This window comes from Lepidochelys kempii, chromosome 9 (assembly GCF_965140285.1).
Source record: "Lepidochelys kempii isolate rLepKem1 chromosome 9, rLepKem1.hap1, whole genome shotgun sequence".
In the NCBI taxonomy this organism is placed as follows: domain Eukaryota; kingdom Metazoa; phylum Chordata; order Testudines; family Cheloniidae; genus Lepidochelys; species Lepidochelys kempii.
Window position 1 is genome coordinate 37,014,735 of NC_136388.1, and position 24,437 is coordinate 37,039,171.

The 24,437-nt window shown below is 42.7% G+C and overlaps 1 protein-coding gene across 1 annotated transcript in view; it reads left to right on the forward strand.

Moving 5' to 3' along the window:
* Positions 1-23,857, forward strand: part of AP1S3 (adaptor related protein complex 1 subunit sigma 3) — a 68,602-nt gene extending 44,745 nt beyond the window's left edge. The window contains exons 5-6 of the mRNA XM_073359934.2: positions 21,288-21,385; positions 23,206-23,857. Of these exons, the coding sequence (XP_073216035.1) occupies positions 21,288-21,385; positions 23,206-23,338 (231 nt within the window). The 3' untranslated portion in view covers positions 23,339-23,857. The remainder of the gene's footprint in view (positions 1-21,287; positions 21,386-23,205) is intronic.
* The last annotated feature ends 580 nt before the right edge of the window (positions 23,858-24,437 follow it).

Sequence of the window (24,437 nt, forward strand, 5' to 3'; positions counted from 1 at the left end):
GGGGAAGTTTTGACCTAAGCTGGTAAAGATAAGCTTAGGAGGTTTTTCATGCAGGTCCCCACATCTGTACCCTAGAGTTCAGAGTGGGGGAGGAACCTTGACATGGTGGCACAGTGGTGGGATTAACCTGAAATCATTTTGAGATCCAGTTGAGATTTTTTGAACTAGAAATACAGATTTTAAAAAGGAATTTTTAGGAAGTCCAGAAGGCAGCTTTGAAACTGAAAGCAGCTTGGTTTCTCTCTGCTTTGTGGCCAAGCAGAGACAAAAGGGGATTATCTTGTGAATTGCAGGTTTCATTTGCCTGGAGGCAGGGTACTTAACTCCTGCAGGGAAATTCACAGTCTTCCAACCCAGAGGTTTGTTTTTTTTTTTCTTTTCTTCCTAAAAGTAAATAGGGGGTGTGTGCTCTACCCATTTGCCTGGAGACAAAAGTGGCAGGGTTTTTTTTTAGGATTTTGATTTTTTTTTTTTGTTTTACAAGGAGCACAGGTTTGAAAAGAAATTTTTTTTTTTCTTCGTTGGGCTGGGTAAGCAGGTTTCCAAGTAGTTGGAGGTTTTTTGCTTTAATTTGGGCCCAGAGCAGAGACAAGGGAATTGTCTTTTTCTGTAGGCTGACAATCACTATCAGAGAATAGGTATTCTATTCCAGCACAGCAAAATTTTACAGCCAAGTTTTGTTTGTTTATTTCTAAACCTCAGGTGTAAAGTTAGTTAAAAACAGAGAGGTTAGAATGACCAAATCCTCAGCTCGACTACAGCTGGAATTAGCCAAATTTCAGGCTGAGGAAAAACAAAGGGAACATGAAAGACAGATAGAACTCATGCGGCTGGAGAAGGAGGTACAGGAGGCTGCCCACAAGAGGGAAATGGAGGCAAGGAAGCATGTGGAGGAGATGGAGAAGATAAAGGCCCAGCAGAATATACCAACAAACCCTAGCAATCCTTCTCCAGGTACCACTTCCCATCCCAGAAAGTTCCCCACCTACAAGGCAGGTGATGATACTGAGGCCTTCTTAGAAAACTTCGAAAGGGCCTGCCTTGGGTACAGCATCTCTACTGACCAATACATGGTAGAGCTGAGGCCGCAGCTCAGTGGACCCTTAGCTGAGGTGGCAGCTGAAATGCCTAAAGAACACATGAACAAGTATGAACTGTTTAAATCCAAGGCGAGAGTCAGAATGGGGATAACACCCGAGCAGTCTCGTCGGAGGTTCCGAGCCCTAAGGTGGAAACCAGACATGTCATTTACCCGACATGCCTACCACATTGTGAAACATTGGGATGCCTGGATATCAGGAGCAAGTGTTGAATCTCCAGTAAATTTGCCCTTCCTAATGCAAATGGAACAATTCTTAGAGGGTGTTCCTGAGGAAATAGAAAGATACATCCTAGATGGGAAACCCAAAACTGTAATCGAGGCAGGAGAGATTGGAGCCAGATGGGTGGAGGTGGCAGAGAAGAAGAAAACTGGTCGCAGTTGGAGCGGAGACCAGAAGGGACCACCCCAGACCACACCCTATTACCGGGGGCCACCCAAAGCCCCACCTACCTCCCAAAGAACCCTCCAGACCCCTTATCGTCCCACCACCCCATTCTCCAGCAACCCTCCTCGTCCCAGTGACCCGTCAGCTGGACGATGTTTTAAGTGTAACGAGCTGGGGCATGTAAAGGCCAACTGCCCCAAGAACCCCAACAGATTACAGTTCATTGCACCGGAATCACACCAGAGGTCCACAGGCCCAGATACCTCCCAGATACCCTTGGAGCGGAGGGAAACTGTGAGTGTGGGCGGGAAGAAGGTCACCGCGTGGAGGGACACCGGAGCACAAGTGTCAGCTATCCATGCTTCCTTAGTGGACCCCAATTTAATCAACCCAGAGATCCAAGTGACGATTCAACCCTTCAAGTCCAACTCTTTCAATTTGCCTACAGCCAAGTTGCCTGTCCAGTACAAGGGCTGGTCAGGAATGTGGACTTTTGCAGTCTATGATGATTATCCCATCCCCATGCTGTTGGGGGAAGACTTGGCCAATCATGTGAAGCAGGCCAAGAGGGTGGGAATGGTCACCCGCAACCAGGCTAAACAAGCCGTGAGGCCTAGCTCTGTTCCGGAAACTTCTATCAGGACCCAGTCAGAGGTGATGGACCTGGACCCCAGGCCAATGTCTGCAACAGCAGTAGTGGATCCAGTCCCAGAGACCCAGACGGAACCAGTCCCAGAACCGGAACCAGCCGAACAACCAACACCAGACCCCGTGTCAGCACTGAATCCAGTACTTGCAACCTCAACACCAGAGGGCCCCACCGAACCTGAACTGGCAGCAGCCGATAACCCTACACAAGAGGCTCAGCCGGAGCCTGAATCCCAACATAGTGCACCAGCGGAGAGCGGTTCACAGTCAACAGAAACAGCTCCATCCCCTATATCGCTTCCAGAGGGACCAAGCCTAGGTCCACAATCCCATGAGGAACTGATGTCTCCAGCATCAAGGGAACAGTTCCAGACCGAACAGGAAGCAGATGAAAGCCTCCAGAGAGCTTGGACGGCGGCACGGAGCAACCCACCGCCTCTCAGCTCTTCTAATCGATCCAGGTTTGTTGTAGAAAGAGGACTTTTATACCAGGAAACTCTTTCTGGGGGACACCAGGAAGACTGGCATCCTCAGAGACAGTTGGTAGTTCCAACTAAATACCGGGCCAAGCTCTTGAGCTTAGCCCATGATCACCCTAGTGGCCATGCTGGGGTGAACAGGACCAAAGACCGTTTGGGGGGGTCATTCCACTGGGAGGGAATGGGCAAGGATGTTTCTACCTATGTCCAGTCTTGTGAGGTGTGCCAAAGAGTGGGAAAACCCCAAGACCAGGTCAAAGCTCCTCTCCAGCCACTCCCCATCATTGAAGTTCCATTTCAGCGAGTAGCTGTGGATATTCTGGGTCCTTTTCCGAAAAAGACACCCAGAGGAAAGCAGTACATACTGACTTTCATGGATTTTGCCACCCGATGGCCGGAAGCAGTAGCTCTAAGCAACACCAGGGCTAAAAGTGTGTGCCAGGCACTAGCAGACATTTTTGCCAGGGTAGGTTGGCCCTCCGACATCCTCACAGATGCAGGGACTAATTTCCTGGCAGGAACTATGAAAAACCTTTGGGAAGCTCATGGGGTAAATCACTTGGTTGCCACTCCTTACCATCATCAAACAAATGGCATGGTGGAGAAGTTTAATGGAACTTTGGGGGCCATGATACGTAAATTCGTAAATGAGCACTCCAATGATTGGGACCTAGTATTGCAGCAGTTGCTCTTTGCCTACAGAGCTGTACCACATCCCAGTTTAGGGTTTTCCCCATTTGAACTTGTATATGGCCGTGAGGTTAAGGGGCCATTGCAGTTGGTGAAGCAGCAATGGGAGGGATTTACACCTTCTCCAGGAACTAACATTCTGGACTTTGTAACCAACCTACAAAACACCCTCCGAACCTCTTTAGCCCTTGCTAGAGAAAACTTACAGGATGCTCAAAAAGAGCAAAAAGCCTGGTATGATAAACATGCCAGAGAGCGTTCCTTCAAAGTAGGAGACCAGGTCATGGTCTTAAAGGCGCTCCAGGCCCATAAAATGGAAGCATCGTGGGAAGGGCCATTCGTGGTCCAGGAGCGCCTGGGAGCTGTTAATTATCTCATAGCATTCCCCACCTCCAACCGAAAGCCTAAGGTGTACCATATTAATTCTCTAAAGCCCTTTTATTCCAGAGAATTAAAGGTTTGTCAGTTTACAGCCCAGGGAGGAGACGACGCTGAGTGGCCTGAAGGTGTTTACTACGAAGGGAAATGTGCTGGTGGTGTGGAAGAGGTGAACCTCTCCATGACCCTTGGGCGTATGCAGCGACAGCAGATCCAGGAGCTGTGCACTAGCTACGCGCCAACGTTCTCAGCCACCCCAGGACTGACTGAACGGGCATACCACTCCATTGACACAGGTAATGCTCACCCAATTAGGGTCCACCCTTACCGGGTGTCTCCTCAAGCTAAAACTGCTATAGAACGGGAGATCCAGGATATGTTACAGATGGGTGTAATCCGCCCCTCTGAAAGTGCATGGGCATCTCCAGTGGTTCTAGTTCCCAAACCAGATGGGGAAATACGTTTTTGCGTGGACTACCGTAAGCTAAATGCTGTAACTCGCCCAGACAACTATCCCATGCCACGCACAGATGAACTATTAGAGAAACTGGGAAGGGCCCAGTTCATCTCTACCTTGGACTTAACCAAGGGGTACTGGCAGGTACCGCTAGATGAATCTGCCAAGGAAAGGTCAGCCTTCATCACACATCTCGGGCTGTATGAATTTAATGTACTCCCTTTCGGGCTGCGAAATGCACCCGCCACTTTCCAAAGACTTGTAGATGGTCTCCTAGCGGGATTAGGAGAATATGCAGTCGCCTACCTTGACGATGTGGCCATATTTTCGGATTCCTGGGCAGACCACCTGGAACATCTACAAAAAGTCCTTGAGCGCATAAGGGAGGCAGGACTAACTGTTAAGGCTAAGAAGTGTCAAATAGGCCTAAACAGAGTGACTTACCTTGGACACCAGGTGGGTCAAGGAACTATCAGCCCCCTACAGGCCAAAGTGGATGCTATCCAAAAGTGGCCTGTCCCAAAGTCAAAGAAACAGGTTCAATCCTTCTTAGGCTTGGCCGGTTATTACAGACGATTTGTACCGCACTACAGCCAAATCGCTGCCCCACTGACAGACCTAACCAAAAAGAAACAGCCAAATGCTGTTCAGTGGACCGGAAGGTGTCAGAAGGCCTTTAACAAGCTTAAAGCGACACTCATGTCTGACCCTGTACTAAGGGCCCCAGACTTTGACAAACCGTTCCTAGTAACCACAGATGCATCCGAGCGTGGTGTGGGAGCAGTTTTAATGCAGAAAGGACCTGATCAAGAATTCCACCCTGTAGTGTTCCTCAGCAAAAAACTGTCTGAGAGGGAAAGCAACTGGTCAGTCACTGAAAAAGAATGTTATGCCATTGTCTACGCTCTGGAAAAGCTACGCCCATATGTTTGGGGACGGCGTTTCCACCTGCAAACCGACCATGCTGCACTAAAGTGGCTTCACACCGTCAAAGAAACTAACAGAAAACTTCTTCGGTGGAGTTTAGCTCTCCAAGATTTTGATTTCGACATCCAACACATCTCAGGAGCTTCTAACAAAGTGGCTGATGCACTCTCCCGTGAAAGTTTCCCAGAATCAACTGGTTAAAATCGTCCTTGAGATGTGGAAAATATTGTTAGTCTTTATGTACTTGGTAGTATATTTAGAGATGCATGTGTCTTATTAACTCTGTTTTCCTAGAGCTCCAGGAAGAAATCCCAGCCAGTGTTTCACCCTAGCTGAGATTTGGGGGGCGTGTCATAAATATAAAGGGAAGGGTAAACCCCTTTGAAATCCCTCCTGGCCGGGGAAAGCTCCTCTCACCTGTAAAGGGTTAAGAAGCTAAAGGTAACCTCGCTGGCACCTGACCAAAATGACCAATGAGGAGACAAGATACTTTCAAAAGCTGGGAGGAGGGAGAGAAACAAAGGGTTTGTGTGTCTGTCTGTAGTCGTCTTGGCCAGGGACAGAACAGGAATGGAGCCTTAGAACTTTTAGTAAGTAATCTAGCTAGGTATGTGTTAGATTATGATTTCTTTAAATGGCTGAGAAAAGAATTGTGCTGAATAGAATAACTATTTCTGTCTGTGTATCTTTTTTGTAACTTAAGGTTTTGCCTAGAGGGGTTCTCTATGTTTTTTTAATCTAATTACCCTGTAAGATATATACCATCCTGATTTTACAGGGGGGATTTCTTTATTTCTATTTACTTCTATTTTTTATTAAAAGTCTTCTTGTAAAACACTGAATGCTTTTTCATTGTTCTCAGATCCAAGGGTTTGGGTTTGTGGTCACCTATGCAAATTGGTGAGGCTTTTTATCCAACATTTCCCAGGAAAGGGGGGGTGCAAGTGTTGGGAGGATTGTTCATTGTTCTTAAGATCCAAGGGTCTGGGTCTGTGGTCACCTATGCAAATTGGTGAGGCTTTTTACCAAACCTTGTCCAGGAAGTGGGGTGCAAGGTTTTGTGAAGTATTTTGGGGGGAAGGACGCGTCCAAACAGCTCTTCCCCAGTAACCAGTATTAGTTTGGTGGTGGTAGCGGCCATTCCAAGGATAACGGGGGTAATATTTGTTACCTTGGGGAAGTTTTGACCTAAGCTGGTAAAGATAAGCTTAGGAGGTTTTTCATGCAGGTCCCCACATCTGTACCCTAGAGTTCAGAGTGGGGGAGGAACCTTGACAAAGGCTGAATCTCATTTGTTTCTCTTTCCACTGCTTTATCATCTTTGTATGCAAAACGCCTCCACACTTATTCAGGAAAGCAAGCCTTTCTGGCAGAAGAATCTGCATCTTACATATGCTGTTCTTTGCAGTACCAGTTTTGCTGCTGACTTTGTTGGAAACAGGATCAAAACCAAATGTTTGCACAAGAGGCTGAAGTAATGGTTGTGCATTCAACTGTAACTCCCATTTTTTAAGTTAATATTGCACTAGAGCAGGGTAGGTGTTTTGCATTTATTATGAAGCATTTGTTGATCATAGAATCATAGAATCATAGAATATCAGGGTTGGAAGGGACCCCAGAAGGTCATCTAGTCCAACCCCCTGCTCAAAGCAGGACCAATTCCCAGTTAAATCATCCCAGCCAGGGCTTTGTCAAGCCTGACCTTAAAAACCTCTAAGGAAGGAGATTCTACCACCTCCCTAGGTAACGCATTCCAGTGTTTCACCACCCTCTTAGTGAAAAAGTTTTTCCTAATATCCAATCTAAACCTCCCCCACTGCAACTTGAGACCATTACTCCTCGTTCTGTCATCTGCTACCATTGAGAACAGTCTAGAGCCATCCTCTTTGGAACCCCCTTTCAGGTAGTTGAAAGCAGCTATCAAATCCCCCCTCATTCTTCTCTTCTGCAGGCTAAACAATCCCAGCTCCCTCAGCCTCTCCTCATAACTCATGTGTTCCAGTCCCCTAATCATTTTTGTTGCCCTTCGCTGGACTCTCTCCAATTTATCCACATCCTTCTTGAAGTGTGGGGCCCAAAACTGGACACAGTACTCCAGATGAGGCCTCACCAATGTCGAATAGAGGGGAACGATCACGTCCCTCGATCTGCTCGCTATGCCCCTACTTATACATCCCAAAATGCCATTGGCCTTCTTGGCAACAAGGGCACACTGCTGACTCATATCCAGCTTCTCGTCCACTGTCACCCCTAGGTCCTTTTCCGCAGAACTGCTGCCTAGCCATTCGGTCCCTAGTCTGTAGCTGTGCATTGGGTTCTTCCGTCCTAAGTGCAGGACCCTGCACTTATCCTTATTGAACCTCATCAGATTCCTTTTGGCCCAATCTTCCAATTGGTCTAGGTCCTTCTGTATCCTATCCCTCCCCTCCAGCGTATCTACCACTCCTCCCAGTTTAGTATCATCTGCAAATTTGCTGAGAGTGCAATCCACACCATCCTCCAGATCATTTATGAAGATATTGAATAAAACCGGCCCCAGGACCGACCCTTGGGGCACTCCACTTGATACCGGCTGCCAACTAGACATGGAGCCATTGATCACTACCCGTTGAGCCCGACAATCTAGCCAGCTTTCTACCCACCTTATAGTGCATTCATCCAGCCCATACTTCCTTAACTTGGTGACAAGAATACTATGGGAGACCGTGTCAAAAGCTTTGCTAAAGTCAAGAAACAATACATCCACTGCTTTCCCTTCATCCACAGAACCAGTAATCTCATCATAAAAGGTGATTAGATTAGTCAGGCATGACCTTCCCTTGGTGAATCCATGCTGGCTGTTCCTGATCACTTTCCTCTCATGCAAGTGCTTCAGGATTGATTCTTTGAGGACCTGCTCCATGATTTTTCCAGGAACTGAGGTGAGGCTGACTGGCCTGTAGTTCCCAGGATCTTCCTTCTTCCCTTTTTTAAAGATTGGCACTACATTAGCCTTTTTCCAGTCATCCGGGACTTCCCCGGTTCGCCACGAGTTTTCAAAGATAATGGCCAGTGGCTCTGCAATCACAGCCGCCAATTCCTTCAGCACTCTCGGATGCAACTCGTCCGGCCCCATGGACTTGTGCATGTCCAGCTTTTCTAAATAGTCCCTAACCGCCTCTATCTCCACAGAGGGCTGGCCATCTCTTCCGCATTTTGTGATGCCCAGCGCAGCAGTCTGAGAGCTGACCTTGTTAGTGAAAACAGAGGCAAAAAAAGCATTGAGTACATTAGCTTTTTCCACATCCTCTGTCACTAGGTTGCCTCCCTCATTCAGTAAGGGGCCCACACATTCCTTGGCTTTCTTCTTGTTGCCAACATACCTGAAGAAACCCTTCTTGTTACTCTTGACATCTCTGGCTAGCTGCAGCTCCAGGTGCGATTTGGCCCTCCTGATAACATTCCTACATGCCCGAGCAATATTTTTATACTCTTCCCTGGTCATATGTCCAACCTTCCACTTCTTGTAAGCTTCTTTTTTATGTTTAAGATCCGCTAGGATTTCACCATTAAGCCAAGTTGGTCGCCTGCCATATTTACTATTCTTTCGACTCATCGGGATGGTTTGTCCCTGTAACCTCAACAGGGATTCCTTGAAATATTATGATCCTTCATAATATTCTTGTAAGGGCTCCCTCACTTGTGTGTATTTTGAGCCTGTAGAACTACTTGAAATCTGTGATACCTGGTATCATGAAAACATCTTATGAAAATTCTTTATAAGCACACAGCGATCGCTATATTCTGCTTTCAGTCTTCCTTATATCAGTTTCTTCTGTTTGAGTTATTCTCCCTTGGAAGACACTGAACACTACTTAGAGATGAAGCATACACGTGCAAAATATGTATGTAGGTTTTACCAAGGGGAATAATGCTATTTTGTAACAGCTACTGTGTAATTAGCCAGTTTTTGTGAGGAAAGATGTTTTATCAGCTGACACTTTAATAGAAAAGCACTCTTCCACTCAAAAGACCAAACTAGATGTGTGTAGTCTTCTTTTGCTGGATTTTTTTTTTCATGGCCACTCGGATGATATATGACCAAAGAAGTGATTGTTTGGGAGGAAGTGCAGGCTGTTTTGTTCAGGTGCCTTTTTTCCCCTTTCTTAATTAAACTTTATTCGTTTATTTATTTATTTATTGCCATTTCAGAAGAGTGGAGAGGTTGACGTCATGTGTTGATGAGTCACTGCTTTTAACAGGGCAGCCAGCAGAGATGGTGTACTCTGTGTGCACCAGCTGCTCTTAGTCATTCACAAAAAGATCAGAGAAAGCTCAAAGGACATGCCTGTGAATAATTAAATTTCTATTTTCATTATGAGGATGTGGTTGATTTATGGGAAGGATCTGTGTGAAGCCAGGTATTGACAAAGAGAATTTTCAGATAGCTCTCTGTTGATGCTTTTATAAATAGCTTCTGGGTCGTCATCTATGCCAATCAACTGTGCACGTGAGTTACCAGATTCATACAAAACAGGTTATGTAACTTGGCTTTTATCAGCACAGTTGTCTTGCTTGTAGTGAGCACTTTATCCATACACATACTTGCTAAGAAAGAGCCACAGGATGAAGGTGTTGGGGGAAACTAGTAATTGTACTCTGTATGAAAAGAGATCAAAGAGTTTCTTTTAGCTGATAAATTGGGCTGGCCTAGACTAGAAAGTTAGGTTGACCTAGTTATGTTGCTTCGGGGTATGGACAAACTCAAACCCGTGAGAAATATAGTGAAGCTGACCTAAGCCTCAAAATAGACAGGGCTACATCAGTGGAATAATTCTTCTATTAACCTAGCTACTGCCTCTCAGGGAGGTGGACTTACTACAGCAACAGAAGAACCCCTTTCCTCGCTGTAGTAAATGTCTGTGTGACAGTGACACAGCTTCAGTGCTGCCGCTGTAGTGTTTCTAATATAGACACACTTGACTGGTATTTCTAGCCTGTAGCCATACAACCTTGAGCTCTCAAACTAATTAAGGTTGGTCAGATTTGTTTGTTGGAGGGCTCCCTTCCAAAAACACCCACAGGTGCTCCAGGAAGAGATGTTGCTCTCTGAGTTAATACTGAACCAATGCCCCAGTTATGGTTTTAGGGGGCACCATACTGCTTTCTGCTGGATGAGAGAGAAAGAGGAGGTGTTGACCACTTGTGATCATTAGAACCCATCATATGGGGCTTCTCGGAAGAGTGGATAGAACTGTTATTCCAACCTGGTAAGAACATCCTGCATACCTAAATTCCACTGATGGTCCAACCATATATAGCATTATCCATCTCTTTGTCTTATCTCTGGGTATTCAACAAGAGCTGGTGCATTACAATTGTAAGTAAAGTGAGTCCTATACACTGACCTTACTGACTTCTTCGGGATGGTGGGAGTTGTATTGAAACTGAAAGTAGTCAAAACTCACTTTATTCTGAAGCGAGAGCAAAGGTCACTGAAGTTGAACAACAGGCTGGGTGAATTTAAACAAAAAGAACAATTCAAATAACTTATTATTATTTTAAATTAAAAAAACCTTTATTTAAATAATTGGTTTTAAACTTTTTTTTTTTTTTGCAGTTTTGATTTTTACTAAGGAGAGGTTGATTCTCATTGGTTGGTAACTATGACAACATGTTTAATTGCAACTAAATATAGCATTTATGCTACTTACTTTTTGTAATAGTAGTATGATTACTACTTTTTGCTAACTAGGAGGCTACATTGTATCTATATACTTATTTAAGCAATTATATAGCTTAAAATACTTATTTGAATTTTTATGTTTACATGTTTGTTCGAAAATCATGAGTGATGCATTTTTTACTAAATTAACATTTTACTTGTGATTTGGGTCAAGCTCTATTTGCATTAAAATTGGAATGCATTAAAAATGCACACTTTAAAAATCACCTTTAAATGGACTGATAAACTTCTGTATCAAAACATATATAGCAGTAAAAATGAACTGATTTTATTAAAGGAGACAGTATCTGTATTTAGCTAATTGAACTGATTTTGTTCCTCTATCTTTCAAGATTTTAGAATTGGTAGATTTCATCCTCACACCTCATTTTTATTCACAAGTTGGAAAAGGAAAAACAAGCTTTCCTGCCTCTTCAACTCCTAATCAGTTTGCTAACGTTGAATGAATTAGTCACTGAACTGAACAAGTATAATATTTTCTTCATTTCAGCTTATTCTCTCTGCATTTGCAGAAGAGATTACCACTGTCAAAAGTTGGTTCCAGGTGGTTAGCCAGTGGCTTCCACCAATTCAGTAGTCTGACTTTCTTTAAAACTTTGGCAGCAAGCATGTACTGATTAATTGAAATGACTTTTAATTTAAGAATTTTGTTAAAAAATCTACTTCAGTTTTTGAAGTGATAGAAACCTATGGTAAGGCCTAAACTTACTATGCTCTATTCAATCATTTGCATTACATAAAAATACCAAACCATCATTTTTTATCTGCTAGACAGAGTGACAAAGGATGTCACTTTCCTTCTGTAGTTGGCTATCACTGCTAAAATACAACAGTTTCCAACTACAGAAAAGGAGACAGAGGCTGTTAGGCCACATCCACAGAAAGAGTAAACTAATGAGGCTTTGTGAAAGAAAGGGGTAGAATTTACTTCCTTCAGCATGGTGGCCAATTACTGTAGATTTACCACTTCTAATTGCCTAGTACATCAGTTTAATTGGCAATATAATCATCTGAATATCAAAATTGTTCTGCCCTCACTCTAAAGCTTTTCATCACGTTAAAATGTATTCTGTAAGTACTTAGCATTTTCAGTGATAGAACTGAAATGTGTGGCATTCTTTGGAACTGAAGTGGAACAAAAAGACCTATTCCCGGCCCTAAAAACCATCTTAAAAATGTCATTCTACCTGAAAAACATGTGAGAATGGCCGTGTGGTATTCCATATTCATGATTTGCTGATTTCCCTAGCAAACTTTCGTCAATTTGCAAGTACAAAGATACTTACTTCTTTCTAACTGCCAGGCCTGCAAGCTCACCCTGGGCTTTGATACAGTTTAAAACTGTTTCTCCCACTGCACCCCCTGCCAATCACACATAGCAGTAAGGAGTCTTCAGGCTGAATATAACTCTAGAGGTATGTCTCCACTGCAAAAAAAGATCTGCAAAAACCAGTCTCAGACCCCAGTCAACTCACTATTTTTAGCCGGGTAGCGCTAATCCTGCATGTCTGTCAGTTGACCCGAGCTGTGAGATTCACTGCCAAGGGTCTTTTGTTTGCAATGTACACACACTCCAAAATACCAGTGCTACTCCATTGTCTCCCTTCAGATTGTGCCTTTAGTGACATCTGTTCAAACCTACTTGGGGCATAATCTGGAGACAATGGGCTTTCATAGGTGTCATGTCACCAAAGGTCTGACGTTGACATATTGAACGTTTATTATTAATGACAGCCGTATTGAAGCCCAAGTGTTCAAAAATCATGAGCCAGCACAACCACCAAGCCCCAATATTTTAAAAATAAGACATTTGGGTGAAATAATTGAAGTCAAATTTCACTCTTGGAGTTTATTTGCCTTCTGGCTTCTGAGACTTTTGGGAGTGTATTTTCAAGGTGTTCTTTTTTTGTCTCCCACCTCCCCACCCCCAGCAACCATGAGAGCTGGAACTTTTTTTTAAATGGAAGCTGAGATTTTGGTGTAATTGTATGATGCCAAATTTCACAAACACCAAATATTGTGAGACTTGCTATAAAACCAGCAGGGTTGGCAAATCTGTGACATGTCAGATAGAAAGAGTCCAGTGTGACCGTGAATTGATTGGACTGGCAGGGGAATGCAAATAAGCTAACTTTTTTTACTTGCAAATGGGGCAAATTTTATATAGAGTCCAAAAACATAATTTTACAAAGTGACTTTTCAGGGCAAATTGAAGTTAAAACATTAAAGAAAATGGAAAAGGGGGGCATTAAAGACTGAGTAAGAAACATATTAGATATAAAAATGAACAGTATCAATAGTGGGAAAAGATTTTAAAACTTAAAAAGCACAATCTCCCTGAAGCCTAGCATCAAGGAGACACTCAAAGGAAATATATTTTGTAAATTCAAGTATCATATCTATTTAAAAGGTCTTACTGAAGAGTTGTTGACATAGGGAAAATTGTAAACTTATTAAGAGCCACCTGGAGTAATTGGCCAGGGGAGGTCTGTTATGAGATTGAGCTGCAGCTAGATAAAGACATCAACAAGAGGTCTTCTATGGAACCAAAAGCTAGGAGGGATGTCCAGTCAGACTGTTATGCAAGTTATGCAAGCCATGAGAATAAAAGAGCTTCAGAGAAGGATAGTAAGATGAAGAACAGTGTGGTGGATGACAAGAGCTGAGGTGAATATAAATTCCCCGTCGTGATCATATCTGTACTGACTTGCATTCGCTAGGGCTGGTCAGGAAAAAAAATTAAATGGAAAATTCCAAGAGAACTGTCTCAGTTTTTCCCAACCACATCTATTTTTTTTCTAAATGAGATGTAGCCCTAGTTTAGTTTTACATTAACTGCTGTTCCAGCAATTCTCTAGACCAGTGGTTCTCTAAGCTGGTCCGCCACTTGTGCAGGGAAAGCCCCTGGTGGGCCGGACCGGTTTGTTTACCTGCTCCATCCGCAGGTTCGGCCGATCGCGTCTCCCACTGGCCACGGTTCGCCACTCTAGGCCAATGGGGGCTGCGGGAAGCTGCGCGGGCAGAGGGACGTGCTGGCCGCCCTTCCCACAGCCCCCATTGGCCTGGAGTGGCGAACCGCGGCCAGTGGGAGCTGCGATCGGCCGAACCTGCGGACACAGCAGGTAAACAAACCGGTCCAGCCTGCCAGGGGCTTTCCGAATAAGCAGCGGACCGGCTTTGAGAACCACAGGTCTAGACTATTTTCTGGAAAAACTTTAAAAAATAAAAAAAAGGCCTTTGAAGAGAGAAACAAAACATTATCATGAGGGACTGGAACAACCTGGGCATTAGTAAAGAGATACACAAACTTTCAGCTATTTGTTTACAGGTCCAGCCTAGGTCAGTAGTAGCCAAAAGTTGTTAACCCTCCGATGGTTGTTTAATGGTTTATATGTGAAAAGAGAGTAAATCTCAACCTAATTCCCAAGGGAAAGGTAAGAATTACCGCCTAAAGTTGGTATTAATTGGTAACCTTATAGTTTGTATCAGCTGACGAAGCAAAGGTTAAGTGGACATGGAAGACCAGCTATAGGACTGGTAGTCTATAGAAAATGGCCTTGATTCTTCACTCAGTCTGAGCTGTGGTTGTATGTAGCATGGGGCGAGGAGGATACAGGGCAGTGACATCATGACTGTAGCCCTGTTTTGAAGTTGGGGAAGCATATATATGTAAGAAAGAAACTCATGAGCACAGACAAATCTGCTTTTCCCTCTATCCCAAACTTCACCATATCTGTGAATTTTATCATCTCTTAAGGGATCATCAAAGTACAACCTGTCATTTAGTCAAATATTCTAAATTCTTTGCTCACCTTTGGCCCTTCATTTTAAATCAGGTCCTGTTCATCTCGGAGATGCTGCCTGGATTTATTGCCTCCATTGCCTCTTTTATACAGCAGTTGATATCTACCCACTCAGCAAGGGGATTTCTTCTAATGCCACAGATGTTAGGTTTAATATATCATTATTAATTATTTGCAGAATACTTAAGGCTAGATCATACAGTTTTTATTGCTTGTATTTTTTTATATGACTATGAATAGCACCTACAGTTATACTAGCTAGGTTTTAGTTACAAATGACACTTATTCTCATGCTCCTGGGAATATATGTGTTCTCCTCATAGGGTAAGTAAGGAATTTCCCTCCTTGCATCCACACATGGTGTAACATCACACAGTGTGACAAGAAGTATGTAGGTTTCCTATTCTGATGTTTCCTCTATAGATTACTGCTAAAGGCAGGATCTCAGACCCAACAGTCTAGCGGTCTCTTGTGGAATGACAATTATTGTAATCCCAATGCTTTCAGTGTGATTGTAGCCCTGAGGTACCCTCTGGATCTGTGGCAACACAAGTGATAATTCCATATATATAAGGGTGCAAATGTTCTGTAGCAGAGTGTGAGCTGAGGCTAGGAAATGATCAGGGCTGACTGGCACCTCAGGGTGTTTCCCACACAGCGTAGCATGGTCCGTGTTACATTCATTTCACTATGTGTTTGTGCTTTAGATGAATGTTCATGGATGTAGTTAGAATTCTAGTGAGGAAAAACATGAAGCCACAGTCTGAAGGCATTACATGCATGAGTTGGTTTCTCTTACAGCAACAGTTAATTCTGAATTTTCAAATGAATAGGGTGCCTCTCTTCTTGCCACCACTAGATGCCTGTCTTCTAGGTTCAAGTCCATGTGAAAAATCTGAACTTGATTCCTTTTTAGCAGAAATGGCTTAATTCTAGGTAGTAATCGCTTACTAGTCATGTAAAATTCTAATATTGATAAATGCTGGCCGCACTTGAAAAGCATGCTGGGATATACGGGATTAAATATGTTCAGAATGTACTGCTGGTGCAAAAATGATAAGTATGTGTCATAAAACACTCCTGAAATGTTTTGGCTTTTAGATTTTGCATGTTAATGTTTCCCTTTTAAAATAAGAAGTGGAGGGAGATTCTGCTCCAATCCAGTGCCTGCTGGGACAGGTATACAGGAGGGCAGCAGAAGATTAGAAGGCCATCATCTGAGAGGAGTTTGAAATGGAATGTGCTGGACCACCTTATGTTGAAAGGAGATCTTTATTCAGGCTGTTGGGATTCCAGGGATATTCTACTGTGAGCTCATAGAAACCTAGATTGATTATTGAAATAACAGATTGATAATCATGGTTATCCAACTGTAGGCTAGAGTGAGCATAAATGAATAAATTGGGCACGTGAATAGCCCAATTCCTGTAGCCTTGAATAACTATGCATTTCCGTCACTTTTACACTATTGATGTATCAATCTATGATTAACTTAATAGACTGAGATGCTATATGATTATATAGCTGTTCCTGATCTCCCTTTGCTGGAATTTTGAATATCTATGGGCTTAGAGACAAAAAAACAAAACAAAAACAAAACATCTGCCTTATACAGAGGACTGTCAGTCCACGTGTGTATGCCGCATGCAGATGTTGGAAATGCCACAGACAAAAATAGAAGACTATTTCCCCTGTGGAATAAAGGATAAGAGTCAGAGAGCCACAGTATTGTATAATGAGACATAGCTTTTTAAAGATGAAATGTATAGTTATCAGGTTCCAAGCTTATTTCATTAGCTCTCTTCAGCAAATACAATATAAATACTATCCAGCCGCTTAGGCTTTCACTCAAACTGGCTAAAAGAGTCGGACACTCAGATTTTTTTACTAAGCACACTTTTTTCATGACTCATTTCCTTTAGTTAGTCACTGAGTCAGAGCTCATGTTTATGCTTAAAAACTCCATGAAAAAGTCTCAGAATGAACTCCTGGGCACTTCATGTTCTTTTTTGGAGAGGAGGCATTTTAAATTTGTCTTTGTTTCTTTCAGCTGCACTGAGAGAGATCAATCAGAGGTGTTATATTTGGCCATTCCTTTAAAGGGCTTATGCACTTGCCTTTCCTGTGGCTTACAGGTAAAGATGAGTCCAAACTCAGACCCTGCAGCCAAACATCCCACAGACTTTGAACTAGATCTAAATCTACACTGGGCCTTTATCTGTAGCAGACCTGACCTAAAATCCTGATTGCCAACTCCAGCAGCCTGTGAGGAAAGTTAGGCAAATTTCAAGGCTAGGGCCCATTTCCTGTTAGCATTAGTTCTCAGCCAAATGTGCTTATACTACAAAAGCCAATCACTGAAGGAAGATAATAGCCCTTTAGAATCCTCCCTGCCCAGTTCTAAAGTGTTTCATTGTTCCTCTTCCCCTGGCCCTTTCTTCCCCAGGCCTGCTCCGTGGATGCTGACACTTAGCACTTCATCAGTTTCTCTCTCACCTTGTTATGGTGCATGAGCTTCAAGTGAAAGCAGCTCCTGGCATGGTTTCTGAGGGGACTCGCCAGCTTGATGAGGCCCCATAATTGGCTGAGCTTGTGAAGGCCTTACATTCAGCTAGAGATGTTTGTCCGTATGTAATGCATTGAATTTGAATGTCACAGCCATTCCATTCCAGAATTTCAGGGAATGTTCTAGGCATAATGATCAAAACCCTATTGACTCGGGGGAAAGGTGTGTGTGTGTGTGTGTGTAAATCCTCACCAGGTCTTTAGTGGCACCAAAACTTAAGACACCCATTAAATGCCTTCCAACATAACACCCTTATCTAGTATTCCTGCCTACTATCCCAACAGAGCTGAAAGTGCTGACTCCCTGAATAACACGTCTCCCAGATGGAAAGAATAATGGGGGGAAGGGGCATGCACAAAACTCCTGGCATGGAGGGAGCAAAATGGGGGATCCTGGTATGGGGGAGGGAAGTGGAGGGGCAGACAGAGCCCCTAGGATGGGGGGAGGTGAATAACTGGGTTCATAGAGCATCTGCCATGTGGGGGGAATGCAGGACCCTGGAATGGGTAGAGGGATGGAGCGGGGCAGGGGGAGACACAGAACCCTTGATGGGGGAACCTGGTATGGAGGTAGGGGTATACAAAGTCTCAACAAGGGAGGGGGAAGGGAATGGAGGACATGGAGCTGGGGGGACTAGGAATGGGGATATATGCAGAGCTATTGGAATGGGGGACCCTGGCATGTAGTGGAGGGGGAAGTGAGGATAAACAACTCCAGACACAAGGGAGGGCAAAGCTGAAGTTTCAGGGAGTCCCTGAACTAGAGAAGGATGGGAGGGTGCACATGGGAAGCTTGTGGGATGGAATGTTGGAATGCAAGAGGGCCCCGGTGTGTGCAATTAACTCAGCCTGCAGAAGCTGGGAAGTGTGAGATCCCCTAGTTAAGAGCTGCACCTCTTTCTTCTTGATGATCTGAATATTGGAGCTCACTACGCCTTGTTCCACAAATGCTGCTATCTCCTCACAGCTTATCTCTCATCCCTGGTGTGTTTCATGACCCTTCCAGGGCCTTCCTGATCCATTTTGTAGCCCAAGAAATTGAGCTGACAGTAGATTGAAAGCTTCTTCTACCTCTCTTCAAAGGCCAAAGGATCCTATTTCCTTCACGTCACGCTGAGTAAGCTATCCCAACAATAGCTGGAGAGCCAACTGTTTTAAACCAAACCAGGTTTGTTTTGAAAATCAAGAAAAGGCCAGTTAGCAAATTATTTCTTACATTTATTTTAATATAACAATCTCTTCTTTATTGTTGCTGTTCTCTTGACCTTTTATCAGTACAGCCACCTTCTCCTAAAAGATTTTAATTTTCTCTTTTGAGAGCAAACCAATTTGTGAGAACTGTAAATCCCAGTACTGTTGCCAAAATGGCTTGTTCGTTTGTCTTATCATAAGCTCCAGAGAGTAAAGACCAGTCCAGTAAAGGGTAAGCATTAACAGACTGAAAGAAAACCAAATGCATTATCTACCCCTTAATGAAAATCGCAAGAACCAAATTAAAAGACTTGTCTCAGAGCAATCACGTACTTTCACTCAAGCTTGTACTTCGTCCCAGTAAGTTCAAGGCAGTGAACTTCAGTGCTCCCAGTCTGCTTTAGGATTCTTTGCTGGAGGAAGACCTCTTGATAGCCAAATGATCTTCCTTAAGTTGATGCCATCTTAGCTGGCAAATAACAGCAAACAAATAATTATGAGAGATACTGAGTCAAGGGTATTGTGAGTGTTCAGCATCTTTCTAGATCTGGCCAGCATTTGCCAGAATAGTTATTGTGGAATTCTTCAGCTGTCATTTGAGGACACTCACATTCAGGGTTACTGGAACAATATGTATAGTGGGGGTCCTAAGAGCCATTGAACCAAACTGTAAACCTTGTACATGATGGAAACCACTTCAAGCTGGGGGTGCTACAGCACCCCCAGTACCCCTAGTTCCAGCACCTATGCTCACATTAAGCAAAGAACACACTCCAAATGAATATGAATAGTTCTCTGAATAAGATGAGGAAATAAGAATTTGGCAAGAAACATTGGCTATTGATGAATCAAGACCTAATAGTAAGGCTGCTCTCTCACAAAGGTAGCGTTTGGTTCCTGGGTGGATAAACAAGATATAGTGAATTCTGAGGAGAGGGGTGCCTTATAGCTGGGAAAACCCTAGGCACTTCCGTTTCTTTTGTGATGTGCAGCACCCCCCACACTGTGTCCAAATCCAGGTTTTTGGTTCTGCTTATTATTGACCCGATGTGACCACCCTTACTCAGGCATCTATAAAATAAGTGATTATATGCCCTATTCCCAGGGAGGGGAGGGCCAGCTATTAAGTTTGAATCCAGATCCAAAGGTTCATTTCCAAAGGTTTGAGAGGTTCGTATCTGGGGATTTGCTTTGGTCCATCTCTACTATTATTATTTTGAGAGTCATAACTCAAGGTGCATTAATAACGAAATTCTAGATGTCGCTGAAATCCTTTTAGTTGTCCAAAAATGGTTATTGGGGGTGCTCTCTGTCATTTTTTTCAAACATAATAATATGACTTAAATAGATTTTGGTCATTTTTGAGTCGAATGTTCAACAGTTTCAAAGGCAATTAAAAAATAACGGCTTTTAGTAGCTAAACATAACTACATGAACAGGCTGGAAATCTAATTCCATGGCAGAACGAGTTTTTTCATAAAACTCTCCCCGTAAGCGATAGGAACATTACATCACCAGAATAGCCTCTCATTGGCAGAACATACCACATGAGCAGACCTCTATTGCCTAGCAACCACCAAGAGCGGATTAACCCTTTCCCAGATGTCACACAGTAATTGTATAGAACACATCTCGACACCTTTATGCATAAAAGTAACAATTAAAAATGAAGGAGCTACTATTAGCATAATAAAGATGGTTACCAGATCTGATTTTTATGCATGCTCAACTGTAGGAATCATAAGGTGTTATTTTACGTAATTAAAATAGAGGATGGACTCAGGAATGATTTTTAACTATTTTAGCTTTTTCTCCTACATAGGTTACTTTGTCTGAGTTAAAATTTTGAGAAATAAACCAGTTTGTAGTAACTCTTACATTTTTATTAAAAGATTTAAGCAAGGAGTTATATAAAAAGTCTTAAGCAAAACGTCATTAGGTAAGTTCAAGTCTAGTTTTCCTAACTTAAATTACAATACACTGGTCAAACTGAGGTTATATTGAGACAGTCAGTAGGTCCAATGATTCGATTTATCGGGTTCACCAATTACTGTACTTAATAACGGGATCAAACAATGAGTAAATTAAACAAAACTATTATTTTAACAACTTACAATAAGGAGAAGGGGAGAATCTGTTTCCTTTCATGTACGCTATTTAGTTCAGTGTTTGTCAGCAGCCAAAGCTGTTACTTGCTTTAGTTTTAAGGAAGTACATCGCTCCAAATAATTTCTTGGTATCTTCCTCTTTGGCTGTTTTTCCCCTGTTACGCTTCACTGTTTGCAAAGATTACATTAAGCTTGATTTGTTTCATATATTTCCCTCCCCACTTTAACACAATGCCTGTATCCTTCTGGCAGATTAGCACAGACACATAATGATTTCTCAAAAAGAAAAGGAGTACTTGTGGCACCTTAGAGACTAACCAATTTATTTGAGCATAAGCTTTCGTGAGCTACATTAGTATGCATTCGATGAAGTGAGCTGTAGCTCACGAAAGCTTATGCTCAAATAAATTGGTTAGTCTCTAAGGTGCCACAAGTACTCCTTTTCTTTTTGCGAATACAGACTAACACGGCTGTTACTCTGAAACCTGTCAGAATGATTTCTAAAATCCCAGACTTCTAGCAGCTCTAGAGCAACCCTGGTCCAAAGATCTTATACTGTTTTAACAACAGATTTAGGGGTTAGTGTCTAAATTGTGGAACAGTAAGTAACAGACACACACACACACACACACTCTTACAATTGTGGGCATTGGCATGATTCAAGCATCCTTGAGTTATCCTACAGGATGTTCACACTGTCTAAAAATCTATAGTTCACGTGGCTGGTCTTGGCTCTTGGAACAAGTAAATGGTTACCAGTATCTTCATCAATTATAAGATGTAGCTTGTGCTTTTGCATGCAGTGGGCTTGATCTGTCCTCTGTCTTAGTTGCATTTCAGGCTTGTCTCAGCTGATGGTCAGAGTCCTTCAACTTTCTCCCTGTGGGTGGCCAGTCCAAGGAAGAGGAGAGCAGGATACAATTTCAGGTATTCGTTGCGAGAGAAAGACCCCTTCCCCTACTCTGCATGGTTGGCATCTTTTGTAGGAATCAGGGACTCCTCTACTGAGCCCAGTTAGGGGTTCCAGCATGTTGGCGATAGCTCATTATGGATTAATGACCTCACAGTCTGAGATTCACACTGAAGATTCCAGTTTGGTACATACGTGTCATAAACTGAGTCCTTGCTATTAAAACAGATGTGTCTCAAAAATCAGATGCAAAAAGGTAACATAAGGACCTGGTAGGCAAACTTCTGCTTAGATCCCAGACATGAGTGTATTGATTGTTTCAATATAATTACCCAATCAGCATCATCACTCATTCACTTTTATACATTCTCATGGCAATTAATTAATTATGACACTGGAAAAAGAAAAGGAGTACTTGTGGCACCTTAGAGACTAACCAATTTATTAGAGCATAAGCTTTCGTGAGCTACAGCTCACTTATGCTCTAATAAATTGGTTAGTCTCTAAGGTGCCACAAGTACTCCTTTTCTTTTTGCGAATACAGACTAACACGGCTGTTACTCTGAAACCTGACATTGGAAAAGTAGTCTAAGAAGTGGGGGCAGAGTGAAGGGCAAGTGAGTGACTGTTCTAATCATCTTTTGCCTACACACCTAAAAGCTGATTCAAACTTCTCTTAGCAATGCTAACTTTCATTAAACATTGGGCCAACTAAAGTCACTCAGGCCCAAAGCTAAATATGGCAAGTTCCTGACATAGTGGATGACTGTCTTAACTCCTTGTCAAGTATGAGGCGGAAGGAGACACTTAAAATACCACTTTCTTGAATAACAATAATAATAACACAACATTCTCACAGGTGGGATATGGACATTCCAGAGACTACTCCAGCCTGTAGTAAAAGGAAACTATCCCCTTAAACTTGGGACTAATCCTGAGAGCTGCTGGGCTATACAACTCCAGTTGGTGTTGTTTCAAGTTGCCAGATGCTCAGTGACTCATGGGGGCAGGGGGGTCCTGTGTGTGTGTGTGTGTGTGTGTGTGTGTATTTAAAAATTCATGCTGCCCCTCTTCTGTCTGAAATTTTGCTACTTAGTATTGCTCGAATTTAAAGCTATTAGGGGAAAACAATTCTTTATCTTTCCAGTTTGGTTACTCTGTGAATTCACCACGATGTAACATTTGTTTCATTCTAGTCAGTTTCCACTGTGTGATTCTGTTGCACAGTAATGGTGAAAGGAAAAAATGTATTCTAAACAGGTGGTGGTGGTAAAACCTCAAAAACTAATAGGGGAATTCAGGGGCAGATACAGCACCGGATGCTACAGTTAATTCACTTTTAGAAATTGACTAGATTTCAAATTGCTACTGTTCCTTTAACGTGTGAAAGAGCTTCTGCATTTTACAGCTCTCCTTCTAGGCATCAATTAATTCCTCCTAATATCTGCCTCCCTGCTATAACTCACAGCAGCTTGACCACATAGAACCCAACTGACACTCCATGTGCCTGCAGCAAACTGCAAGATGAAGAATGAAATGCACAAACTTCTTTCCACTTTAATATCTTGGGGCTGTTGACTTGCTCACAAGCAGGGGAGTATTGCTGCATAGATAGGAATGTAAACAGCTCCTCTGTCAAAGGCATCAGAGAATAGACAATAGGCTCTTGCCCTGCACTAGTCTTTTTTGGAAGTATTAGTTAAGAGAACTCTGCTTGCATGAGTCACCCTCAACACCTTAATAATTAAACACCAGTAGCTTGTTAGAATCAATCTAGTATAAAATTGCTGCAGGCACAATCTGTTTTTTTAAATCTGTCCTTCAATGTTTTTAATAGAAACATAGATGTTCCCTGCAGACAAATGCAAAATCACAGAAGCATCTTGTTTCACACACGTCGTCTTCTCGTATGTGATGAACAGTGGCAGCATTCAAGGTCTCCTAATCCAGAAGTACTGGACAGCAGCTAATATGGTAAACAAGTTGACTGCAAGCTGCTGGATGTTCGGCACGATCGCTTTCCTGATAAATCTCAGCTCCCCTGGCAGATCTCAAGAGAGGCTGCAACTGCAACACAGCCACAAAGTAATAGGATCAGCTCTCTAAAATGCGATGCACAGTATTCACTGCTGTTCCATACGCACTTCTTCTAAGGGGGAATAAAGGACAGGGAACTAAAACTGTCATCCATCACTGTTTGCCTAGCTTCTTGCAGTAGCTATTAATATAATTTTGCAAATCAAAATGTTTTGGTATTTAGCTAAAATGGAAAGATACATCCAGCTGGGTTTCAAATATGAGTCCAATAAAAGCAAATTATGAAGAACTGCACATCCACCTAGCTTTATATTTGCACACTATTTGTTTAATCTAACAGAGCATATATTAAGGGGCAATTGTACATACCTAGCCTTCTGGTGGCTTTTATGTGCCTGTGACTGCACAGATAGAATGACTATATGGTTATGAGTATTTATTTGACAAATGTACCCATGCTTGTGCATGCAGATTGGTATCTGTTCATGAAACTTCCCAGTTTATGGGTGACTGTGTATCAAAAAGCATGTGCAAAACTGGAAGTCAGAGCTAAAATATCTGGCCCTTATGATTAAATTGGGGAAGGGCGGGGGGAGAGGAGGGGAAAGGAAGAGAAGCATTGAAATAATAATATCAAGAATCTCAACTAAACCTACAAATGCAATGAAAAGAAAAATAGCCTGCCTCTCAATCCTCCTTTTATCCAGCTCCGCCCATATATTGCTGCCTGTGTAAGACAGATCCCCAGCTGTTCTCAATATTTATATGCACCACAAAGGAGGCAGTAACATTTAGACTCTAATTTCCTCACCTTAATGATCTGACGTCTCAATTTCTATCTTTATTAACATCAGTTTTTAGAGTGGAGTTTTTAAGAGAGTTCTAGGTAGCATAACTCTGCTGCTGTTGAAATTACTGGTAAAGCCTTTATTCAACAGGAGCAGAGTTCGGTCACTGCTGAATGTTTTTGAAACTCCCCCCTCTTTAAATTGGTCTCCATCAGCATTTTGTGGGGCCGCAGAAGGCCTGAAT